Source organism: Ctenopharyngodon idella, chromosome 9, assembly GCF_019924925.1.
Source record: "Ctenopharyngodon idella isolate HZGC_01 chromosome 9, HZGC01, whole genome shotgun sequence".
NCBI classification, from domain to species: Eukaryota; Metazoa; Chordata; class Actinopteri; order Cypriniformes; family Xenocyprididae; genus Ctenopharyngodon; species Ctenopharyngodon idella.
Genome location: NC_067228.1, coordinates 32,090,190 through 32,114,833, shown reverse-complemented (window position 1 = coordinate 32,114,833; position 24,644 = coordinate 32,090,190). Strand labels below are relative to the sequence as shown.

Here is a 24,644-nt window from a genome sequence, read left to right as displayed (position 1 = left end):
AGTCACGTGATTTCAGCAGTTTGGCAGTTTGACACGCGATCCGAATCATGATTCGACACGCTGATTCATTACGCTCCGAATCTTCCTGAAGCAGTGTTTTGAAATCAGTCATCACTAAATAAGTTGTTATTTTTCTTTTTTTTTTGGCACACCAAAAATATTCTCGTCGCTTTATAATATTAATATTGAACCACTGTACTCACATGAACTGATTTAAATATGCTTTTAGTACATTAATGGATCTTGAGAGAGGAAATGTCATTGCTCCCTATGTAGGCCTCACGGAGCCATCGGATTTAATCAAAAATATCTTAATTTGTGTTCCGAAGATCAACGAAGGTCTTACGGGTGTAAAACGGCACGAGGGTGAGTAATTAATGACAGAATTTTCATTTTTGGGTGAACTAACCCTTTAATTATAACTGCTGGAGTTTGTCAATCTATGTGAACTCTTAACATCTGAAAATTAAATAAGGAAAAAGAATGCTTATGTTTTGTGCATTATATTACATTTAGTGTTTGATAAAACCACATAAATTGACAATGCAGATTTAGAATTAGTATTTACCTTTTCTATACAAATAAACCTGTTTTGTTGATTGAGTAAAGATAATCATAGATTCCCATTCTGACTTCTAGAAAGCTATGTTTTAATGTCCATTGTTTGTAAGGGAATTCTGCTCAAACAGACTATAAACTTGACGACCTTGATTACTGTGGCATGCTTGGACTAATCAAACTCAAATCTTTCTCAGAACAATGAATTGCCTTTCATGCCCGAAAATAAGACGGGGCAACATTCTTTGGCTTTTTAAGTAAAATGCTGTTTTCCCATCATTTCTCTAATGAGATCTTTTGTCCCTTCTTGTATTGGTTGGAAATGGGGAGTGTCAGGTTGACTGGCCACATTCTCCACATTCAACTTTAATGATTTGTCTCAGTCATTAGTCACTCTGTCCAATAATGTCCCAAGGCCAGTATCCTCTACCCTTTCTGTGAAGACTAAGAGGCAAATACCCAATGACAATAGTAAAAACAATAGCATGGTGACTCCATTAACTCCCTCAACTAGGGATGCACCGATACCAGTATTGGTATCGGGCCGATACCAAGCTCATGTACTTCTACTCGTACTCGTAAAAATACCCCCGATACCAAAGACCGATACCTCACATAACGTAACTGACAGAATTTTCCGTACACAGAGACACCAGCGGCAGCAGCAGAAACAATGCTGCCTCAAGCAGGGTTGGGCAAAAATACATCAAAATGTATTTTAAAATAAAATACCAAATACCTTAATTTTAAGTGTATCAAAACAAACTACAAAATACAGCAGCCACACCATGTATCAAAATAAACTACTGTATTTTTGTATTTTAAAAATACTGAAAAATACTTTTACAAGGGAGCATGAAATTTCTTCACAAACCTTCCATAAACTGGCCTACTAGATCTGTCCCTTCACCATTACACTGACTCAGTTGATTAAGTAAACAATGTTTGATAGCAACTGCCTGAGTCATGCAATAAATCTGACATATGCAACCAGTTAACGGCACAATGTGTACAGTAGGATTAGGATTAAAATATCAAAAAACCACTAGAACAATGTTATATATTTTGTTGAGTTGTGTATTTACATTATCCCAAATGTTTCTAAGAAATAAGCAATTTTAACAAGGACACAATTGATAGGCGACGCACAGGCATACATGGATCGTGTAGAGTCCTTTGAAGCTGCACTGAAACTGCAATTTGGTCCTTCAACCCGTTGAACCCCAGTGAAGTCCACTATATGGAGAAAAATCCTGGATCTTGTTGACATGGGGGTGAGTAAATTATCAGGAAATTTTAATTCTGAAGTGAACTAATCTTTTAAAGTACCAGAATAAAAAGAGTTTTTTTTTTTTTTTTAAATAATGTAAAACCATAATCTGTGAATCTTCTGCAAAGAGTCTAAGAAACTCCAAGAATCTTTGACCTCTGTCCTCACAGCCCTCTTTTGAATCTATACTTTGACACATGGTGTTCTGGGTAATAGTCTGCTACAAAGGTACATTACAAAGGTGCTTGTGAGCACACTTTTGAAAGCTAAAATAAGAAATGGGACAATCTGCATGGACTTCACAAATGCACATGAGCGAAGACCACGAGACCGAAGTCCACATTAGATGTGCCACTTGTGCCATTTTTTACATGATAGTGGTAGGTTAAACCACAGTTTTTGTGGTAAATTTTGTATATGTTGTTGAGTTGCTCATAAGGTCTCATGGGTTGTTGTGTTCGTTCATAATAGACATATGTGAGTGACAGTGCCTATTGTCTTGTGATTACAATGAAACATTTCATTCATCTGTATGGTCGAGTGTCCCAGTCGTAGTAGGCCACTGGTTGTCTCCTCTGTTCCCACAGTCTGCCTACATGCTGATCTGAATGGACTCACCATGGAAAGTAGATTAAGGGGCACTGGGTGCACAGATGAAACGCTGATGAAACCTCTCAACACCATAATGGCTGGCCTGTTTCCCATGCAGAAAAACTCCAGCTCTGGCATGTAAATCCCTGTGTTGTTCATCAGATATGTGTTCAATTTCCCAACCATGACTTAGGGGTGCTGTGGTCCGGGAGCTTTCCAGACCTTACTGTCCACCTGCCACATCTTTGTTGAAATACTTGCTGTAATATTTTACCATGGTTATACTTATAGGCACTAAAAGGGTATACTATCAAGCTAATGAAATAATTTATCTAATCAATATTTCATGTCTGCTCACTGGAAGTTTGCAAAGCCTCAAAAACTTGCATATACAATTCACTGCAGTTTTCAGCTGAAATTAACATTAGTAGCAGTAAAACACCAACAGCTTTTATTCCTTTTCACACAAATTATGATTAGGGGCAGATTATTGATTAATAAAGGCATATTTTTACACAGTTCCTTGAACAATACCATGTTATGGCCTCAAAACACTTTAAAGGGGGGGTATCACACACAGTTTCTGCCAATCTCATGTTAATCTTAAATACATATCGCCGAAAAGTCTTTAGTTTTATCATATTTACAAAAGATACATATGCTGTACCGAGTCTTTCCGAAAACAGCCGAGTGCCTGGAGGCGTCGTATGAGTGGAGCTAAAGAGTGACGAGCACACGCAGCTTTTGTGTAGCAGTCGTCTGCAAGCTATCAATGGTCAGCAAAACAACTGTATTTAAACACACACAATACACTTAGGCGCCTATTACCAACAAAACAGACATTTGAAGCAGTTTTACTCACCACCAGCGATTCCGACTCATGACCGGGATCATTACCGCTGTGACCGCTCCATCTTTCAGTTTCAAACGATCTGTAAATCCAGCATAGAACTGGACCTTGTTTATGAAACCGTAAGCGCCGATCCTGAGGGCTTGAGCAGCCACGGAAAAACACAAGATATTCTCCATTCATTTTAACCAATAAAAAAGTGATTGCAACTATCAGTTTCTGTGGTATTTTAATAACAAATATCGAGAGCGCATCAATGTAATGCGTGAGAACAAAACTCTCAGCTCCACTTAACGCTGGGTTCTTTGGGAAGCAAGGTTATCTTTCCCTCACAACCAAAAACAAAGTGACAAATTGACACATTGATGGGCGTGCTCTTGCTCTCTCGCTCTGGTCGACGTGTGTGCGCACGGTCTTCCGGGAGAAGTGCCCGTACAAGGAATTCCGACCTTTTTGATGTCACACAGGCACATACTCGAAAAAAAAGATCCCGAAATTTAAGAGGATTTGGAAGAGTATTTTTGGCACAGAAATTTTTGGCACGTCCAACTCGTGTTTTGAAACTTTGGCCATGTTTAGCATGAGAATCCAACTCTTTAACAGTGTAAATAAGTCAGAATGCATAGTGCATAGTGCATGATGTGTAAACTAATACATTTTGATGTTTGCATCACATAACCAGCTCCGTATGTATGCCTTTTTTGCCTTGGTAATCTTGCTCGATAGCTCACCTGGTACAGCACTACACTTGTGATGTGAAGCGCTTGGATACGAGTCCTGTGAAACACGAGTCACGAATCACGATAAAACAGCTCAAGAACTTGTAGAAGCAAGATCAAATGGCATGGTTGCTTCAGCATATGTTTTTATCTCACACTTGCTATTGTCAACATTATTGGTAAGGTTTAGTTTCAAATGTGATAGAGAATTAACCTTTTTAGTGACACTTACTGGACATTTCATTTCTGAACTACCACGGTACGTACGAACAACCAATGTAATAAAATGCTGCCAGATTAACATTCATCTGTTTCAGATAAACCTAAACACGCTTTTAGCGCAGCTCACTGAACAACGTGATTGCATTTTGCAGAAATTTCACCACAGGCATGCTTTTCCAATGACCCTGGTTTGCATGTAATTATTTAGTAGTTATTTCTTACAGCATTCTGGAATACCAGATTCAGATTAATCAATAGTATGAATATTTTTGTATAATGAACATAAACTGTTTATTTGACTGTTGTGCTAAGCAGCTGATTTAGTGCATAGCAGTGATACTTTCATGTCTGTGTATCACTCTATTTTGTGTCAGGTTCCTGATCACCCTGCTGGTGCTTATTTAGTGATAATGATCTGCTGACTGTACATCATTCCTTACTTGTTTACCCGTCCAATTTTTCAATTTAATTTGCAATCCGACATTGCACACTTGCAGTGCAGACAGCTTTGTTGATAATAATGGTGACAATCTAGTTTTATTGTGATTAATTCACTTGTGTAGCAGTATAGACCCAAAAATAAAATTTTTTTTTTAGACATTTTGAAGTTTTATGAACCTTTTTTGATGACATGCCCAAAAGAGTTTGTTTTAGATTTAGCAAACGTCTGAGGACATTTTTCATTTATTTTGTATGGAGCCCCACACATGACGTGGACAAAAATATATAACATGGCCACGAATTAGGAATTCGCTCTCTTGTTTTAATAAATCGTTGTCAAGAGCAGGCAGAGAAAGCAGGCAGAGATGTGGATCTAGGCGCAGGATCATTTAATAAATAAAGCAAACAAAAACACAGACAACACTAGGAACAGGAAGTTTACATCAAACAATGACTGACCCAGTAACAAGGAAAACACTAGGGCTTATATACACACCAGGGAAACAAGCTAAACAAGATAACAAGAAGGAGTGGCTAATAGGAAACACATGGGGAGAGCTAATCAACAGAAAAGACTACAAACTGACTATAGAATTAGTAAAGCACAGGAAACATAAAAGTCTAAGGACACACACAGAACACATGTGACAATTGTTGCCACGTTGAAGTAGTTTCTTTGCTCGTTTTGATTTAACTAAAATGAGGGAACAAATTATTACAACTTAGCCACGATTTAGTAAAATGAGGGAACAAATTATTATACAGTGCTCACGATTTACTTAATGAGCTAATGAATTAGTAAAATGTGCTGAAGTATAAGTCAGTCTTGGGAACTAAATATTAATTTGTGGCAACGATATACACATTGGCTGCACCCGAAAGCTTAGTCAGCTGACTTGTTGTCTCACTGCCCTATGGCAATGACTTTGCAGGCGTGCGAAGGTTCCTCACGAAACGGATTTCGGACAGACTTCTGAGGGAGCGTAGCGGTTTAATGATCTACAACAAAATAGAAAGAGTTTTGGTGATAACAAAGTGAATATTTAATTACTACAACAGTAATTTCTCCCTAGAAAAAATGGATGAAGTTGGTAAAAAGTGTACAGTTACATACAAACAGACAACCAACTGCAACTTTCAGACAGCATATTTAGTACATTTTAACTTTCACATAATGGGAAGCGCAGGATTGTGGGATATCAATGTAGCAAAAGATACATTTGTGCTGCCTTCAAAAACCCGTAAGATGAAGGTATCTCAAGAGAGGGGATGTGGCCAATCATTGGATTTGGACGTACCTTGCTGCCTACCTCTGTATCCTGCCAGTGGAGGCAGCATTTTTCAGCTTTCAGACGCATCCATTTTTTCCTCATATGTCATGTGTGGGGCTCCGTAATACGGTCTCTAAAAGTAAGTCAGAAACATGTTCAGAACTCTGCCTGGAAAAAATGGATGCCAATATTTATTTATTCCTTTATTTGTCTTACAATAAGTTCCCTGTGTTGACTGTAAGTCTGACAGAGCCAAGTTTTTCATTTTTTAATTTACTGAAGTGCCCAGAACAGTTGATTCATAAGGGCTGTCAAACAAGAAGACTGTTCTGGAAACATTTCATCAGAGTAACAGTTGCTGAGCCAGCTGTTCTGAACCGCTGTGTGTGTGAACTTCAGAAAATACTGTAACTGCCACTGTGTGCCTCACTGTCACGCCATGTTATATCTGTCCAGTACATTAAAAAAGAAAAGAAGAAAAGACTATTCATTGAAAAACTTAAACTGCTATTGATGTAATAGTAGGCAGTGATAGAATTATCCTTCTCTCGGGAAAGGTGTGTCTGGAATGAATTGTGGAAAAAGGGATTGGTTACGCAGCAGATGGATATATGTTTATTTATGTGCTGTGATACAATGAAGATACTGAGGGAGTCAGGTCCTGATTTCATGTATATTCTGTTTTTTCTCTTCAGATTTCACAAGCACTTGCTCACAATTTATATTTTGATAAGCAGTCATTAAAGTGCAAAATCACCGGCATGACTCATGTAGAGGTCATCGCTTCATTTACCAGCATCTCATACTGAATTCTTTTCAACGTTGATTTAAAAAAAGACACATGATTAGGGTTTCCCCCCAAAATGTATACTAATCAATGTGTGTTTAGTTCTGGTGTGATGACAGCAATGTGTATGTAAATAATTGATTTGCTGCAGCTGGCTGATGGCCGTGGAAACAGGAAGACACCCGCTGATGAAATAATCTGTCAGATCCTCTTCATCAGAAAGCACCAGTCTCATTTATGAAAGATTGATAATTATGTCATAATTACAAGGTCTTTCCTGTATTTTGTCTTCCTACCAGTCTATGGCTCTGTTCCAAAATCATCTATAGCAGCAAATAGTGTTCCTCAACTAAGTAGTGCTACTCAACTGCTACTTTAAATAGTGCTGCTACTCAGCACTACACTTTTCATTCCATTGTCTTTCATTCATACACGTGCAAATGCGAGAGACAGGAAATGCAAGCTCATGTGAATGTTGCTGCATGCGTTCTGAAGTTCGAGTTTTTTAACTCTTCCCTGCAAATTTGTATCATGTGACCTTGTCATGTGATTTCAAAGCTGACTTTTTTTTACAGTATCCAAAACATTCTGGCACTCAAACTTTTTCCACGTACAGGTAGAGTGTTTCTGTCATCTCCACATGATTTTGTGCAGCAGTAGTAGCTACACACTGCGTTGTCGAATTTTTTTTAATTTTGTGATGAGTGACAACCAGCGTCATGGTGTGATACCGCCACCTATTGTGTTGGAATATCAACTAGATAGTTACTATTCACCGGATTATATATGATATTAGAATATGTGATGTATGAACATGATATCAGTATTTCATTTTTAAATATCACAGTTTTTTCAGTACCAGTATATTGCAACACTCTTAATTCCAGTAGACATATATTAGCATGGTGCTACGTTATTGATGCAATATTGTAGCAAGTACAAAAAATGCATAGCATAAATAGTCTGTTTTAACTTTTTCCCCGCCATTGATGGAATTTTCTGTCATTTATGAGACAACCATTCCCCGCCATTGAAGGAATTTTATGGCTTTCTTTGTTTTCACTGTTATACGGTAGGGGGCGCTATTGTGCAACTTCTGAAAGAGTACAGAAACAAGTGATAAAAGCTTTGCTTATGCACGTTATTACACTGGTGGGGAAAGAGTTAATTATATAGAGTATTTTATCTGCATTGTCAATATTTTTCACTGAGCTTTTCACAATGAATTCTGGGATTACCTTATATTTACACAAGATACATGCAATGCTGACTATAATTTAGCCATTGCTGGAAGTTACTGGCAAAAACAAAAAATAAATGATTTTATATTTTTCTGTTATTTATTTATTTTTTTCTCTCTCTTTCTTTCTTTGCACAGATTGTTGATTGGTGCTCCCAAAGCCAGGGCTTTATCCAATCAGGGGGCAAACATCACAGGTGGGCTGTACAGCTGTGACATCACCTCCCATCCTAATGACTGTACTCGAGTGGACTTCGACAATGATGGTAAGCAGAAAAATCATCTTTGTACCAGAGATTTAACAATATCATATGAGAATTCAGGCGTGTGCAGTCTGACTGCTGTCGTGAATATAATTTTAGTGGTTTCAATGCTTAAGTCAGCAGCGCCAGGATTCTCTGATAGATCTTGAATTCTAATCGTGACTTGGTTTCTGTTCACGGTGACTCTCACAGTTGATGTTCGTGTGGAGAATAAGGAGAACCAGTGGATGGGTGTAACTGTTCAGAGCCAAGGACCTGGAGGCAAGATTGTGGTACGTCAGTTAATGGACCATTAATTGACTTCCAGTTACAGTGTCATCACTTCGACAGTTTAGATTTATTATTTGTGTCACACAATGTCTGACAAGTACAATATCAGCAAAGAACTCTTTCTTTCCGTGTCAGACATGTGCCCATCGCTACCAGCGTCTGTTGTTCCCAAACACACCCCAAGAGGCACGTGACATCACTGGACGCTGCTACATGCTCAGTCAAGACCTGAGCATTGACAGCCAATCAGATGAGGATGGGGGGAACTGGAAATTCTGTGATGGCCGCACTAGGGGTCATGAAAGATTCGGGGCCTGTCAGCAAGGCTTGGCTGCCACCTTCACTAAAGACTACCATTATGTCATCTTTGGAGCACCAGGGGCGTACAACTGGAAAGGTAGAAATGACATTTGATGCAATACATAAAATGGTGTTTTTGTGTGTTTTAGGCGACGTGTGTACACACAAACACACACACACACACACACACACACACGTTAGTTTTTGTGAATTGTGCCAACATTCTAATAGTGTAATGGTTTTTATACTGTACAAGCTGAATCAAATAAGGATGAAGATCAAATAAGTCTTTACTTAGGAAATCCAACAGGTACAGGCAGGAACGCAACACAACACAACACAACACAACACAACACAACACAACACAACACAACACAACACAACACAACACAACACAACACAACACAACACAACACAACACAACACAACACAACACAACACAACACAACACAAAGCAGACGAGACCGGACCATGAACAAAGGGAAGACAGGAACTTATATACACAGATGATTAACTAAAATGACATACAGCTGTGAATAGTCTTGTTAATGTCCATGGTGATAGATTGTGGCGGGAAAACGGAACAAAGGAGCACGTGACAGATGAAAACCAAAACAAACTGAATGTGACTGAGACCATGACAGATAAAGTTACAACTTAGTAAATTAAAAATATACTAATATATATTAATATAATAGCAAATACCACCATACAGTTACAGTCAAGTATTTATGTTCTGTAGTTTGTTAGTCAACACTCAATAATACAAGTACATGAAATACATGTACTTCTTTAAAGCATGATAAAATTACATTTTAAAATTGTACTTAAGTGTGATAATAAACATAGTCATGAAACTGTACTCACTTTTAAGTGCACTTAAGTGGCCTTTTATTTCATAAATATTATATTATCCACATTGAAGTTTATATATATACTTTCAAGATTTGAATTACAAGTGCACATTCAATACAATTAACCGCACTTTTTTTGTACAGGGGTTTGCACAGTTAAATACATGTTTCTCATAACCAGTACTCAAATAATTTGTTTTGCTGTGTCACAATAATCTTGTTGTTTAGCACTCACCCCGACACGTCCATTTTCTAGGTATAGTGCGCGTCGAGCAGAAGAACAACACTCTGCTGGAAATGGGCTTGTTTGATGATGGTCCATATGAGGTCGGGGATGAAAACCGCCTTGATCCAAATCTAGTGCCAGTACCAGCCAACAGTTACTTAGGTGAGTGTGAGCACCATGTATGTGTGTGAATGTGTGTGCTGTGGTCAGTCAGCTAGTGTGTTCTGACATTCATGCATTTGTGACACTGAATCTCGCATATGTAAAGGATTCTCTCTAGATTCCGGCCACAGTATCACAGAAAAGGGCAAACTCATCATAGTGTCAGGAGCGCCGAGAGCCAATCACAGTGGTGCAGTGGTGTTTCTGCGGAAGGAAGGCGAAGCGTCCACCATGCTCACACCTGAACACGTTCTAGAAGGACCAGGACTCGCATCTTCATTTGGATATGATGTTGCTGTGGTGGACCTGAATGGAGATGGGTGAGTGATACAGAAGATCTGTAAAAAATAAATGTTGTTTATTATGAAAAGGAGTGGGTAGATAGTGAGGGCCCTTGTAAAAAAAGAGTCTGCTCAAATCTCAGTCTATATTGCATGTGCACTTGTTGTGTACTTTAAATGTCAGATTAAAAGTTTTACTTTAAAGTATGTTTTAAATAATCAAATTTAAATTATTTATTTAAAAACTTTTTGTCTTGTTTTAAAGACATACTATACTTATCTTGATGTGTTGACTAACATCATACATTATAGTTTATTATAGTTTTAACTAGTGTTAATATTTTATATTTTATAATGCTGTTCTCCATGCACACCACTCTGTTGTTAGGATGACAGTTTAAAAAGTTACATTTTTAGGCTGGTCAGCCTCAACGATCTAACAGCACTCGTCAATGTCAAAATGACGGCGAATCAGATCAAAGAAGGTGGGCTTAATGTTCACTGAAGACGAGAGTGAATTCCAATGCGACACTTTTAGTTTTTACATTGAAAGAGTGCGTGCGTGGTAAGATATAAGTAGCTAAACATGAAATATATGACAACAGTTTTTTCATCCCAAAGGTGTTCTATCGGGTTGAGGTCAGGACTCTGTGCAGGCCAGTCAAGTTCCTCCACACCAAACTCGCTCATCCATGTCTTTATGGACCTTGCTTTGTGCACTGGTGCGCAGTCATGTTGGAACAGGAAGGGGCCATCCCCAAGCTGTTCCTACAAAGTTGGGAGCATGAAATTGTCCAAAATGTCTTGGTATGCTGAAGCATTAAGAATTCATTTCACTGGAACTAAGGGGCCAAGCCCAGTCCCTGAAAAACAACCCCACACCATAGTCCCCCCTCCACCAAACTTTACACTTTACACGTTCTCCTGGTAACCGCCAAACCCAGACTCATCCATCGGATTGCCAGACAGAGAAGCGTGATTCATCACGCCAGAGAACACGTCTCCACTGCTCTAGAGTCCAGTGGTGGTGTGCTTTACACCACTGCATCCGACGCTTTGCATTGCACTTGGTGATGTAAGCTGCTCGGCCATTGAAACCCATTCCATGAAGCTCTCTACACACTGTTCTTGAGCTAATCTGAAGGCCATACGAAGTTTGGAGGTCTGTAGCTATTGACTCTGCAGAAAGTTGGCGATTTCTGCGCACTGTGCGCCTCAGCATGCGCTGACCCCGCTCTGTGATTTTACGTGGCCTACCACTTCGTGGCTGAGTTGCTGTTGCTCCCAATTGCTTCCACTTTGTTATGATACCACTAACAGTTGACCGTGGAATATTTAGTAGTGAGGAAATTTCACGAATGGACTTATTGCACAGGTGGCAACCTATCACGGTACCACGCTTAAATTCACTGAGCTCCTGAGAGCAATCCATTCTTTCACAAATGTTTGTAGAAGCAGTCTGCATGCCTAGGTGCTTGATTTTATACACCTGTGGCCATGGAAGTGATTGGAACACCTGAATTCAATGATTTGGAGGGGTGTCCCAATACTTTTGGCAATATAGTGTATATTTACATACTTGCCATACAGGTTTCAAAAGTATATTTTAGTTTACCATAAATGCTATTATATATATGCTAGTATATTTTGGCAGTACACTTTAACATTATTTCAAAGACAATAGAAGTAATTTTTAAATTATATATAAAAGATGTACTTAAGTCCTACTTAAGTGTGTCAAAAAAGCATGCTAAAGTTCAGCTAATTGGATTTAATGTAAATTTAATCTAGAATACATTTTCATTTAATTGTAAATAACATGTACCAAAGTCTCTGAAGACATTACATTCAGTTCACACTTAAGTATACTCTTTTAAAGTATATTATCTTCATAGTAAGTACTTTTTTACGGAGCCCCTAAAGGGACATTTATTTCCCCCTTTAGGGCTCCGTATGTTTTTAAAATAGGCTAAAGTGTACTACTTTTTCAGAAGTGTTGGCAGCTAAATTACATTGATTGTCCCTTCAGTTGGCAGGATGTTGTGGTTGGTGCACCCCAGTTCTTCCAGAGAGATGAGGAAGTGGGTGGAGCTGTGTATGTTTACATCAATAAGGCTGGAAGATGGAAGGACGTCACCCCAACTCGCCTGAATGGAACCAAAGACTCCATGTTTGGACTGGCTGTGGAGAATATTGGAGACATTAATCTGGATTCTTTTGAAGGTTGAGTGCAGGAGTTGATCTTTAGTTAAGAATGCAAAATATTTTAATTATTTTTGGTTTGTTTAATATTCTTCCTGTGTGTTTCTCAGATATTGCAGTAGGTGCTCCATATACAGACTCAGGGTTTGGTAGCGTGTACATCTACCACGGATCTGCTGACGGCATCAATACCAAACCAGCTCAGGTTAGACACTCTCTGCTTTCTGTCTCTCTCAATTTTCTCTTCTGTCTGCCATTTTAATGGAACACATCAGTGAGAAATTACTTGGATCAAGTAATGGTGGAACTGAAAGGAATAAATGGCACTATGAGCATTTTCCAATGTTTTTCAGCTTAAAAGGTTTTCCATTTTCAGGATAAAACATTGGTGAAAAAAACAGATACTTACATATTTTAATTCTACATCTGAATTCCTCTGATGTAACTTCATACTAACTCTGTCTGTTGTGACCTTTAAAACAAAATATAATTTTAGTCTATACATGGTGTTTTTGTTGTATTCTTTGCTGTTAAACGAATGAATAAAGCCTTACCTGTGTCAACAAACACTAAGACATCTGACATTATCTTGCAGATTCTGGAGGGCAAGCAGCACAACATTAAGATGTTTGGCTATTCTCTGGCTGGAAATATGGACCTGGATCAGAACTCGTACCCTGATCTCGCCGTTGGGTCACTCTCTGACACAGTTTTTATATATAGGTGCTGACAGCTCACTTTTCATGTCAAAGTTGTTACCTGAAGATTTGTGAGATGCTATAGCAACATCCCTCTTGTGTGCAGGTCCAAAACGGTTATTAGCATCAAGAAAGACATCAAGGTGACTCCAAAGGAAATTGACTTGATGAAGAAAACGTGTGGCAATAGTATTTGGTGAGATACTGACAAAAGGAGAACTTTGAAAGCATCACTTATAGATGTGCTAGACATTTTGAACTCCTTTGAGAAGATAATTAATGAGAAGATAATTGTGTTTCTTTACAGCTTGACTGTGGAAGCTTGTTTCTCATATAGAGCAAACCCTCCCACCTACAACCCTAAAATCAGTGAGTCTGTTTATGCTTATCATGAGAAACTCTCATTATTTATTACAGTTTTTTGTTATTTAGTCTAAAGGGCCGTTCACACCAATAACTATATAAAGTTTTAATAATCGCTCTAATTCTACAGTATGGGAATAGGGAAGTCCTCATCTCAACTATAATGATAACAACTCAGAGAAACTACAATGTTGGAATCAGTCTACAACAATGTGATGAACAATAAAAACATTGACGCCAATCAGAAATCAAAGGGACTTTAAAGAGCTCTAGCATTTAAAGTGGCAGAGCACGCTTATAATTAGAGCTGCACGATTCTGGATAAAATGAGAATCACGATTTTTTGGTTTCAAATAGAGATCACGATTCTCCCACGATTCTGAATATACAATCAAACAAAATAACATGTAATTTACTAGAGGTTCTGACAAAATATAAATTGCTGACTCTAATTGCTGGAAAATGTTTGAATGAATTATTTAAAAAATGGTTTTGAATGAATTCAATGACTCATTAATAAATACTTGTTCCATTGCTGGATGAATCTGTTTTTGAACGAATCTTTTGAACGAACGATTCAATGACAAATACATTTTTTAACAGTCAGTTGTCGCCATCTAGTGGAATTAGATGTAATTGATACAACTGTTATTTGACTTGCCAAGTTTGTTTCAAAAGGTAGTTTGCTCTATTTTGATTGTTATCGTAGACATCGGTGTTTAAATACTAACTTAAAACTTATAACTCAGTACTTCTGTGATAATGTGAATATTTGTAACACAGAAATAACTAATGTGTGATTCAAAACGGCTCTCTCTGGCTCTGACAGCACGAACACAGATTTGAACGCTCCGGTGTTGTGCCGAATTTCGACTCCCTGCCAAATTATTATCCCCCTCGTTGAAGTCGCTATCTGATTGCCTAATCCTAACCCCTCCCCCACACCTAATCCTAAACCTACCAATACTAGGGGGGTAATAATTTGGCAGGGGTAGGAATTCGGCACCACACCGGTATGATTTTGTCAAAGGTTTAATAGACGCGGGAGAATCGTTGTCATTAATAAAGTAGGTTTGCGTGGGTTCTTGAATCGAGATCGCAATCTTTTTACGAATAATCGTGCAGCTCTACTTATAATAAACAGAACTTTAACTTTGTCCATTGGTGTGGACACTATATAGTTATCTTTATCTTTATATTTATTGTTCGTAGTGTGAACGGGCCTGAAGATTTAATCCAAATGTATTCTTTGTTAATAATGCTGTTACAGAAGACAAGATGCTGCATGTTAGATGCTATGCTCATTAGAGTAAATAAGTGTACTTCTTTGTTCTGAGGTCTGAAGCTCACACATTCTAAATCTTTTTTGTTTGTTTTTCCAGCCATTTCCTGTACACTTGAGGCAGAGTGGTACCGCAGGAAGCTGGGTCTTCCATCTAGAGTCGTGTTTCTGGAGAAGAACGAGATGGATCAAGACTTCCAGTCGACCGGCACTCTGGAGCTACGAGGACAAAACAAGAAAGCTTGTTACAAGACCAAACTCAGATTACAAGTAAATAAAGCTTAAAAGTCGTAGCGATAGATATTTTCTTCCATATCGTGACATGTAACAGATTTTTTAAAAAACAAAAAATGAGGGGTGGGCACTTGGTTCTTTGCATTGATTGAAGTTTGGATGTTGAGATGTGGCCATTGCAAAAGAGGCAGATGACCGTGAGCTTAAAGAGTTTAAAGAGGCCACATTAAGCCAATTACAAAGCCTTGATTTTGTTTTTGTACACTATATAATAGGTTTTCATGCTTGAATGTTCAAAAAACATTATTTTTGACACATTTGACAGCACCTCTATTCTCAGTTTGTCATAACACTGTTTAGTTCCTGTTTCTATGAAGCCCCTCCTTCTGAAAAGTGCAGTGTGCTCTGATTGGTCGGCTGGACCAGTGTGTTGTGATTGGTCAACTTCTTTGAGCATGTTTTGGAAATGCCACGGCCCTTACCATAACTGCTAGTTTCAACACACTACTAACTAAAGCTGGGTTCCACTGTACAATTTTGCCCACAATTTGGCTGTCTGAGACTAATTTGTGATTCCTAAAAGATTCCTCTGATTCTAGGCCAAAATTTTAAGTCTTTGATCGCTAGTTTGACATGTTCGCTGACAGCTGATTAATGACTATTGCAATCAAATTTTACCTCCGACAAAATTCTGGAAATTTTCTATGAAATTTTGTAATGGTTGTGCTTTTCTGTGCAACTACAATGAATGGGGGACTGGAGATTTCAAGCTTCAAAATTGACACCATAAAAGTATTATAAAAATAGCCCACATGACTTATTTGTGCTACATTCAAAGTCTAAAGTCATATGATGTTTTTATGTGAGGAACAGACCAACATAACTAAAATCTTCCTCTCCAGTGAGCTGTTAACTTGAGAACCTCTACAACCACATCAATTCAGTTTTTGTTTGCAAGTATAACACATCGGCACTTCTATCATACTGTACATTGGCATGATTTTCATTTCTGGATTTTCATAATTCTCATTTTGGATTTGGGGACTTTTATTATGACATTCCAACAGCCTCTGTCTAAGCTCTCATTAATTAAATGTTATTTCGATACATGTTGACTGAGTGGGATCTGCTGTGTGCTGGTTTTCAGGAAGGCATCAGGGATAAGCTCAGAGCGATTCCTATCGAGGTTTCTGTGGCCATTCAGAGTGCTAAGAGAGGCAAACGGCAGAGCTCGCTACCACAACTAGTGCCAATACTGGACTCCACTGTGCCCAACAAGACAATTACTGAGGTATACTCATCTTATTTAGAAAATCTAAGGAAGAGTCAATGCATCTTTAGATCCTTTACTGCAAACATAACGGAGTTTCTATTTACACCAAGCGCAAATAGCCCGCCTTGTTAGCAGAGGCTATTACACTCTCTCCACCCACCATTGTCTGGTTGAGCCGGACAAAATTACAAAAGAAACCCGTCTGATAACAGGAGCAGTGGCATGTGGGGCAAGTGGCCTTAGCTATTGCCATGACTGATCGCAGAATCTGATTTACATGTACAACATGTTCCTGGATCAACATCTTTGTTGATTCTAGAACAACATTCCAATTAACCAATCAGATTTGAGGGACAAGTTTACAGTTTATGTCAAGTTTAGGCTTACAATCCTGTCTTTTCCCTCTGATTTTAGGGATAAGTTAGGGATAGGGGTAGGTTTAGGGGTAGGGATATGGTTAAGACTAAAGTTTCGGACAGGAATGTTGCTCCAGGATCAACAAAATATATTGACTCAGGAACGCGCCTAACTCTGCAATATCAGGACGTGCAACATCCAAACTCATTGTTCTCCGTTTTCCCATCACATATCAGTTTGGAGAGCTGTTTATTTTAAATAAAAAATGTTCAAAAAGTGGAAATATTTAATAGTGTGAGTAAAGTGTTTATTGGGTAGGGTTAGGCAGAGGGACATAATGTCCCAATAAAACAGCATCCATTTATGATTTAAATAAATATAATCATAGACACTTAATATGTTGTTATTGCATACTGTTTTATAGTGTAATACAAAACACTGAGGTGCAAATATCTGTCACTATTTGCACTAAGTATAAATAGCATCTAACTACTATTTACACTTAGTGCATACTGCTATTTTCAGTGTAAATTGGATCTTTTGCTATATTTGCACTTAGTGGCAGATATTATTTGCACCTCAGTGTATTGTAGTACCTTATAAAACAGTACTTTTTATTACTTATATAATATAAAGTACTAAAAAGTAAAGTACTACTAAAGTAAAGTAGAATAGTAAATGTTCTATAATAAATGTCAGCAATAAACTTTGCATAGACAGAAAAAATGTAATAGGCAGATTAATGAAGTAATACAATAAACCTACTCTACAGACTGTATTTGCCATCTTTCCTGGCCTAGGTGAACTTCCTGAAAGAGGGTTGTGGCACGGACAACATCTGTCAGAGTAACCTACAGCTGCAGTACAGGTTCTGCTACAGGGAGTCCAAACAAGACGTGTTTCCTCCTCTCCCTCTGTGTGTACAGTAGCAGCAATACACCACAAGCTTCTAGAACCATGCAACATAAACACAACACACACTAGCTCTGTTTACACCTGCCATTTACATCTGTTATATGAGCCGATCACATGTGGAAAGTGAGAAATCTTAATGTATCAGTAACATAACAAATAACAATACTAGAATTTTTAATACATCAAATGACTTCTTTATATGCCCTGATAGTCTGTTACCAGACATAATATATTGCTTGTCATTTAAGGAACATATATCAATATAAATGGTTTGTTTGTTGGTGTGCAGTGTGCTAAATGATTAAACCCATCTCTCAGGGAGAATGGTGTGCCAGTGATTTCTTTGAGTGATCAGAAGGACATTGCTCTGGAGGTCACAGTGAGGAACAGAAATGGAGATGATGCTCATGAAGCCAAATTGGTGGGGCACTTTGATGAATCCCTCTCATACTCTGGATTCAGATCTCTGAGAACTACTGTAAGTGTATCACAAATCTAAACTGCTGTCTTAGTAATGCGACCTGAACCTTTCTGTTTTGGCACTCTTCTCTGTTTCATATTTTTATTCATTATTTCACCATTGAACCAATAATGTTGTTGTTATATTTCTATGAACTCTTTCTGTTTCTTCTTGTTGTTCAGTTGGTTCTGTCAGGGATTCAGTAGACTAAATACATCAATGTTATTTCAATCAATTACCCCCGATCTATACTGTACAGTGAAGTCCTCTCAATAGGACCCTGTTTCCACCTGATATTAAGATGCGTTTTGGTCGATCGGATCACAAGTAGACGAGGGAGACACATACCCATTTACACCTGGTGTTTTAATCCGTCTCTTTTGTCCACTTTCAACCACTTCTGTCCTGATTTCTTTGAGGGAAGGGTCTATGGGCGGGTAAATATATATGGGTTTTTCAGAACTTTCGAGCTAATGGATAAAATAAGCTTACGCATTTTACATATGAATGCGCAAAGAGATGACGGAAAAACACAGAGAGCAGCAGCTTTCATTTCTGCTCTGACAGCCGCAAGACCAGCCGAACGCTGTGAGTGTGTGTTAAGCCCTGGGTAAACTTAAATTTTTTACGCGTTCACTAGTGTATGCACACAGTTGATGCGCACAGCCTTGGAAAGTATACTTCATTTGACTCGTACGCATACACAGGTGCAATTTTGAGCAATCTCTTGCCACGAGTTACAACTCATGTAAACATGCTAGAGCTGTACAAATGAGGGTACTTTCTAACCTCTTCACACAATCTCTCGTCTATGTAGGCCTCCATCATCGCTGTAGCTTGCATACGTTCCGGTCTGTTCTGTTCATGCAATTATTTTTTGACTACCTTGTGAATCGACGCCCCCAGGGCACGGTTGCCACCTTGTGGATAAACTAATTACTGCAAAAGAAAAAATAAATTTGAATGTGCAACCTGCACATACTAACGGTTACAAAAATCCGGTGGTTTGCGTACATTACGCGCATACTCTTCTGATGACGAAATTCGCATCACGCGCACTGTACGCTGATCCTTGCGTAAAAAGTGAACTATACTTTGGGCTTCAGAAACCAGGAATGGTGAGAGAACATTGTGCTTGGTACGTTTATCTTCAAACCCAACTTGGGTCTTCAGCCAACAAAGTTTAAATCCCGTCTGGCTAGCGCGCTTCCCATTATGTTTACGCGTTCATTAGGCGGTCTTTTGGCTGTTCGAAGGCATTCGACCACATGAGCTATACACTATGAAAGCAATCTGGTTGAGTGCATTTTCGACTACCTACAGGTAGTACTCGAAAGTGGACAAGCACAAAACGATTTAGACTCTGTGTACACCTGTATTTAGTGTCGTCCACTTGTGATCCGATCAACCAAAATGCATCTTAATACCAGATGTAAACAGAGCGTAGGAGACTAGCAAACTGCAAATGCCTTAAATACAAATAAGATTAACCCAGTGCTCCATCTTCTGTGCTCTGATGTTGTGTGACCAAACCTCTGTCCTGCTGTAGGATAAACATGTGATCTGTGCTGCCAATCAGAATGGCTCCCTGGCAGACTGTGAGCTGGGAAACCCTTTTAAACGGGATTCAGAGGTCAGTAATATTTCAAAGATGCCATGTTAATCTATATCAGGAATTTTCATTTTAATAAAAATGGTTGTTTTGTAGGTAACATTCTATATCATATTGAGCACTGGCAAGATATCACTTGAAACCAAAGAAGTTGAGATCGACCTTCAGCTGGAAACGTATGAAATATTATAAATATCAAAACCACTCTTAATTTAAACGTGTTTGAACTGAAATACCACCATACACCTGTTTTAAGTAATTGTATGATGAATGTATATTGATGTTCATGTTCTCATACAGGACGAGTTCACAGGAAGGCCTGAGCAAAGTGAAGGCCAAAGCCAAAGTGCTGATTGAACTTCTTCTTTCTGTACAAGGGTGCGTATCATCACTGAGACATTTGAGACATTTTTGAGATCTTTTTTGAATCTCAAGAGGAGATTTTTAGGGTCTTTTTTTTCCAGCACTAACAGAAGCAGCAGGAGTAAGCAAACATCTGGATTAATCTCATATTAATCTCTAGGAGAGACAACTGAGACATTAAGGAAACATTTTCTGACTTCCATTGCATTATAAAGTAATATTATACAAGTTGAACCATTACATTCAGGTTTTGTGCAGAACATGCAGCAGTAGAGCCAGTGGGACTCAAGGCGTCTCAAGCAGAGTTTACCGTGAAGCTGTAGAAATACAGAAATCAATATGTCAGCACTGTACTCTTGAGAAAAGCACTTAACCCCAGGTTAAAAGCAACTGCTAATAACTACTAGTGTACTGTATCCCTGCCATCATATACTTAGCAGAATGACTCCCCTTTGAAAAAGAACACGTTAGCATACTTTTAAAAAGAACATTTATTACGGAAATAATATACTTTAAAAGAATATACTTAAGTGCAAACTGAATGTAATATTTTGGACACTTAATTGCATGTTTATTATAACTATGTATTATAGTGTAAATTTATATTAAATATAATTAGCTGAACTTTAGAGTGCTTGGACTTAAATACATCTTTATGTAATTTCATAATTACTTCTGTTAAAAGATGAAATATGGTTAAAGTGTACTGCTGAATGTACTGACATGCATTTATGGTAAACTACTTTAATGTCCTTTCTACTGAAACTTGTCATATTTAAATATATTTGTAAATGCACATCTGTAATGAAGTTGCAATTTAGTACATTTAAAATATATTAACTTTAAATGTAACATAAAATAACACACTAAAGTGAAAATTATAATCAAGTACTTTTACATGTGCTTTAGTATAATAGTCGACACATCAAAATAAGTGTACTTCTTTAAAGCACAACAAAAGATTATTAAAACATAATGATTTAAAATTGACTTTAAAATAAAACTTTTAATTTGACATTATTACAAAGTGCACTTTTTAAAAGTGTACTTAATTGTGTTAAGAAACAGTCATGAAACTGTACAGTAAGGACATTTAAATGCCCTTTATTTCACTATTTTATTATATTAAAAAGTTTTTCTTTTTAAAAAATATACTTTTAAAATTTGAAGTACACATGTGCATTCAATACAATTAAGCACACTTCTTTTCCACAAGAATCTTAGTACATGTTACATCCTGTTTTATCTGATTGCTGAGTCTTCTTGTTGTTTATCAGGGTTGCAAAGCCATCTCAGGTCTATTTTGGAGGTGAAATCAGAGGCATGAGTGCCATGAAGACAGAGGAGGAAGTCGGCAGCTTGATTGAATATGAATTCAGAGTAAATGCCAAAATAATTTTAAAGAGTCATATGCCTTTTTAGAAATTTCTTCCAGCATTTTTGAAAAGCTCTACTTATAACTTAAGATTAAATGTTTTTGCAGGTGATTAATTTAGGAAAGCCTCTGAAGTCTTTTGGTACTGCATCCCTGAACATTCAGTGGCCCAAAGAAAGTTCTGTGGGAAAATGGCTGCTGTATCTGATGAAGATCAACACCAAGGAGCTGCAGTTAGTCACATGTTCACCTGAGAGAGAGATAAACCCTCTCAGACTGAGTGAGGTACCAAATATATTTTATAATATATAAATATATCTTAAACATCTGAATGAATGCTGTTAGTCATTTTGATGAGTTTTCTATGTGTTTGAAGTGTTTTAAACTGATGAAAACATGATGCTAGTTCAAGAAAACATTTTAAGAGTTAAACTTTCTGGCTGAGATTGGTGCTAAATCAGATAAGAACATGGACAAAAAGTAGACACATTTGTGACACTTTTAGGAGTCGACGTCAACAAGGAGAAAGCGTGAGCTGGGGGAGAGGAGACCATCTGACGGGAGTAAAACATCCCTCTTCACTGACAAACGCAAGCACAAGATTCTGGTAATGAGATTTAGTTATTTATATTTGTGGTGAACTTTCATTTTTAGGAATGACAGGACCAAAACAACTTGAACTTGATTGTTTCTCTTAGTCATGCAGTGGTGATGCCAGATGTGTGGAGATAAAATGCCCCCTACAGGGCCTGGACAGCACTGCAGTCATCATTTTGAAATCACGGCTGTGGAATTCCACTTTCCTTGAAGTAAGGACATTGAGTAGTGATTGTTTTGTTCCCTTGAATGAATGGATGAGGTTGTTAAAGCAATCTGTTTTGTTTTCCTCTCTAAAACAGGATTATGCATCCTACAATTACCTTGATATAATAGTGAAAGCCTCCATAAGTCTGGATGTTTCTGCCAAGAACATTGTCCTTAAAAACCCTGAGACCCAGGTAACACAGTTTCCTAAAGTGTAACACATTAAAGAAATTTATACCTGTAAATTAAATATTTTGTTGAACAACCATACATTTGACTACCAGGTGAGACTGACCGTGTTCCCAGAGGCGACAGTGACTCCGTTCGGAGGAGTTCCATGGTGGATCATTCTCGTGGCTGTATTAGCTGGAATTCTGATGCTGGCTCTCCTGGTTCTGTTACTCTGGAAGGTAAAAAAACAAAACAAAAAAAAACACACAGACATAAAGTAAACAAAAACCCAACATACCAAACCTGTATGAGTATATTGTATAACTGTACCAGTATAAAAATATATTAATATTAATATATATTAATAATTAGATATTATAACTAGACAGTTGATGGAACCCATTGACTTCCATAGTAGGAAAAAAAATACTATGAAAGTCAATGGTTACTGTCAACTGTCTGATTACTGACATTCTTTAAAATATCTTCTTTTGTGTTCAACAGAAGATACTAACTGTATACTAGTATACTGGCCACAATTTACAAAACCGAGGGAATAAATTATTATAGAGTGCGGACTATTTACTTAAAACGAGAGAGTGAATTCTTAATTTGTGAGCACGATAGTCCCCTACCCCTAGTCCTACCTTTTGAGCAATAAAATTAAATAAATAAATGTTTTTAAAAGTTTTAAATGACAAGATAATGGATATAAATTGTATTGTGACACTCTTTTATACCAAAGAGTAGGCTACATATTACATAAATAATATACTTTAAAGAATATACTTAAGTACGAACTGAATGTAATGTTTCCAGACACTTAATTGCATGTTAATTGCAATAAAATGAAAATGCATTATAGATTAAATTTATATTAAATGCAGTTAGCTGAACTTTAGAGTGTTTTTTTTTTTTGTTTGTTTTTTGACCCACTTAAGTAGGACTTAAAGTACATCTTTATATATTTATACTGTCTTTGAAATATGGTTAAAGTGTACTGCCGAATGTACTGACAAGCATTTATGATACACTAAAATATACTTTATTGCCATTTCTATTGAAAGCTATATCTCATATTTAAATATTTGTAATTACACATTTGTAATGAATTTAATACATTTAAAATATATTACATTTAAATGTAATATCAAATAACACACTACAGTTAAAATTATAATCAAGTACTTTATATGTGCTTCAGTATGTTAGTCAACACATCAATATAAGTGTATTAATTCTTTAAAACATGACAAATGTATTTTAAAGTAAAATGCTTAATTTGACATTATTACAAAGTGCACTTTTTAAAAGTTAACATTTAAGTGGCCTTTTATTTAATTAATATTATATTATCTGCAAATACAGTTTTTTTAAAAACTGTAGCTTTTTTACTTTTAGGATTTGAAGTACACAAGTACACGTTCAGTACAATTAAAGGGATAGTTCACCCAAAAATGAAAATTCTGTCATCATTTACTCACCCTCAAGTTGTTTCTTTCTTCTGTTGAACACAAAAGAAGATATTTTGAAGAATACGGGTAACCAAATTAATGGGCCCCATTGACTTCCATAGTATTTTCCCCCCTCCATACTATGGAAGTCAATGGGGTCCATCAACTGTTTGGTGACCCGTATATTTTCAAAGAAACTTATACAGGTTTGGAAGAACTTGAAGGCAAGTAAATGATGACAGAATTTTCATTTTTGGGTGAACTATTGCTTTAAGGATACTTCTTGTTCACAAGAGGATAGTGGATCATGCTAGTTAGTTTGATTGTCTACACCTGTGTAAACTTGAGAACTAACTTCATACATCTACTAAAAATCACCAAAACCCCAGCTGATTAAAAGACACATTTTTATTCAGGTTTTACTGCCCAAATGCTTTTTGTGGCCACTGCATATTAATTATATGAACATTTGAATTCCACTGTCTTTAGTACAAACCTTCTAATGACATGTTTGCAATGACCCCTGAATTTGCCCCCTCTGTAGTGTGGTTTCTTCAAGCGGGCCCAGAAGGACGAGTATGATGCTGCAATTCACAAAGCTGAGATTCACACTCAGCCCTCAGACAAACTGTCCACTGAGGCCTAGCTCTCCTTACCAGGGTAAAACACGACCGCTGCAGCAGATCGGTGTCTGCATGACGTGTGGCCTAACTCACTAACTCATCCTTTGCTTTGACAAAAGGAAGGGAAAGACACATGCTGCGCAGCGTGCTTCG

At 37.4% G+C, this 24,644-nt stretch overlaps 1 protein-coding gene across 2 annotated transcripts in view; it reads left to right on the top strand.

Moving 5' to 3' along the window:
• itga6a (integrin, alpha 6a) overlaps positions 1-24,644 on the top strand; it is a 38,366-nt gene that overhangs the window by 12,874 nt on the left and 848 nt on the right. Inside the window, exons 2-25 of one of the 2 annotated variants that reach the window (XM_051906487.1) lie at positions 8,088-8,215; positions 8,405-8,484; positions 8,618-8,879; positions 9,893-10,024; positions 10,131-10,344; positions 12,335-12,528; positions 12,618-12,712; positions 13,103-13,230; positions 13,312-13,401; positions 13,513-13,574; positions 14,951-15,120; positions 16,232-16,375; positions 17,515-17,630; positions 17,948-18,107; positions 19,639-19,722; positions 19,798-19,877; positions 20,002-20,079; positions 21,342-21,444; positions 21,548-21,724; positions 21,945-22,046; positions 22,138-22,248; positions 22,339-22,437; positions 22,528-22,653; positions 24,413-24,528. In XM_051906487.1, the coding sequence (XP_051762447.1) occupies positions 8,088-8,215; positions 8,405-8,484; positions 8,618-8,879; positions 9,893-10,024; positions 10,131-10,344; positions 12,335-12,528; positions 12,618-12,712; positions 13,103-13,230; positions 13,312-13,401; positions 13,513-13,574; positions 14,951-15,120; positions 16,232-16,375; positions 17,515-17,630; positions 17,948-18,107; positions 19,639-19,722; positions 19,798-19,877; positions 20,002-20,079; positions 21,342-21,444; positions 21,548-21,724; positions 21,945-22,046; positions 22,138-22,248; positions 22,339-22,437; positions 22,528-22,653; positions 24,413-24,514 (3,037 nt within the window). In that variant the 3' untranslated portion in view covers positions 24,515-24,528. The remainder of the gene's footprint in view (positions 1-8,087; positions 8,216-8,404; positions 8,485-8,617; positions 8,880-9,892; positions 10,025-10,130; positions 10,345-12,334; positions 12,529-12,617; positions 12,713-13,102; positions 13,231-13,311; positions 13,402-13,512; positions 13,575-14,950; positions 15,121-16,231; positions 16,376-17,514; positions 17,631-17,947; positions 18,108-19,638; positions 19,723-19,797; positions 19,878-20,001; positions 20,080-21,341; positions 21,445-21,547; positions 21,725-21,944; positions 22,047-22,137; positions 22,249-22,338; positions 22,438-22,527; positions 22,654-24,412; positions 24,529-24,644) is intronic. The other variant, XM_051906486.1, reaches the window with a different exon arrangement.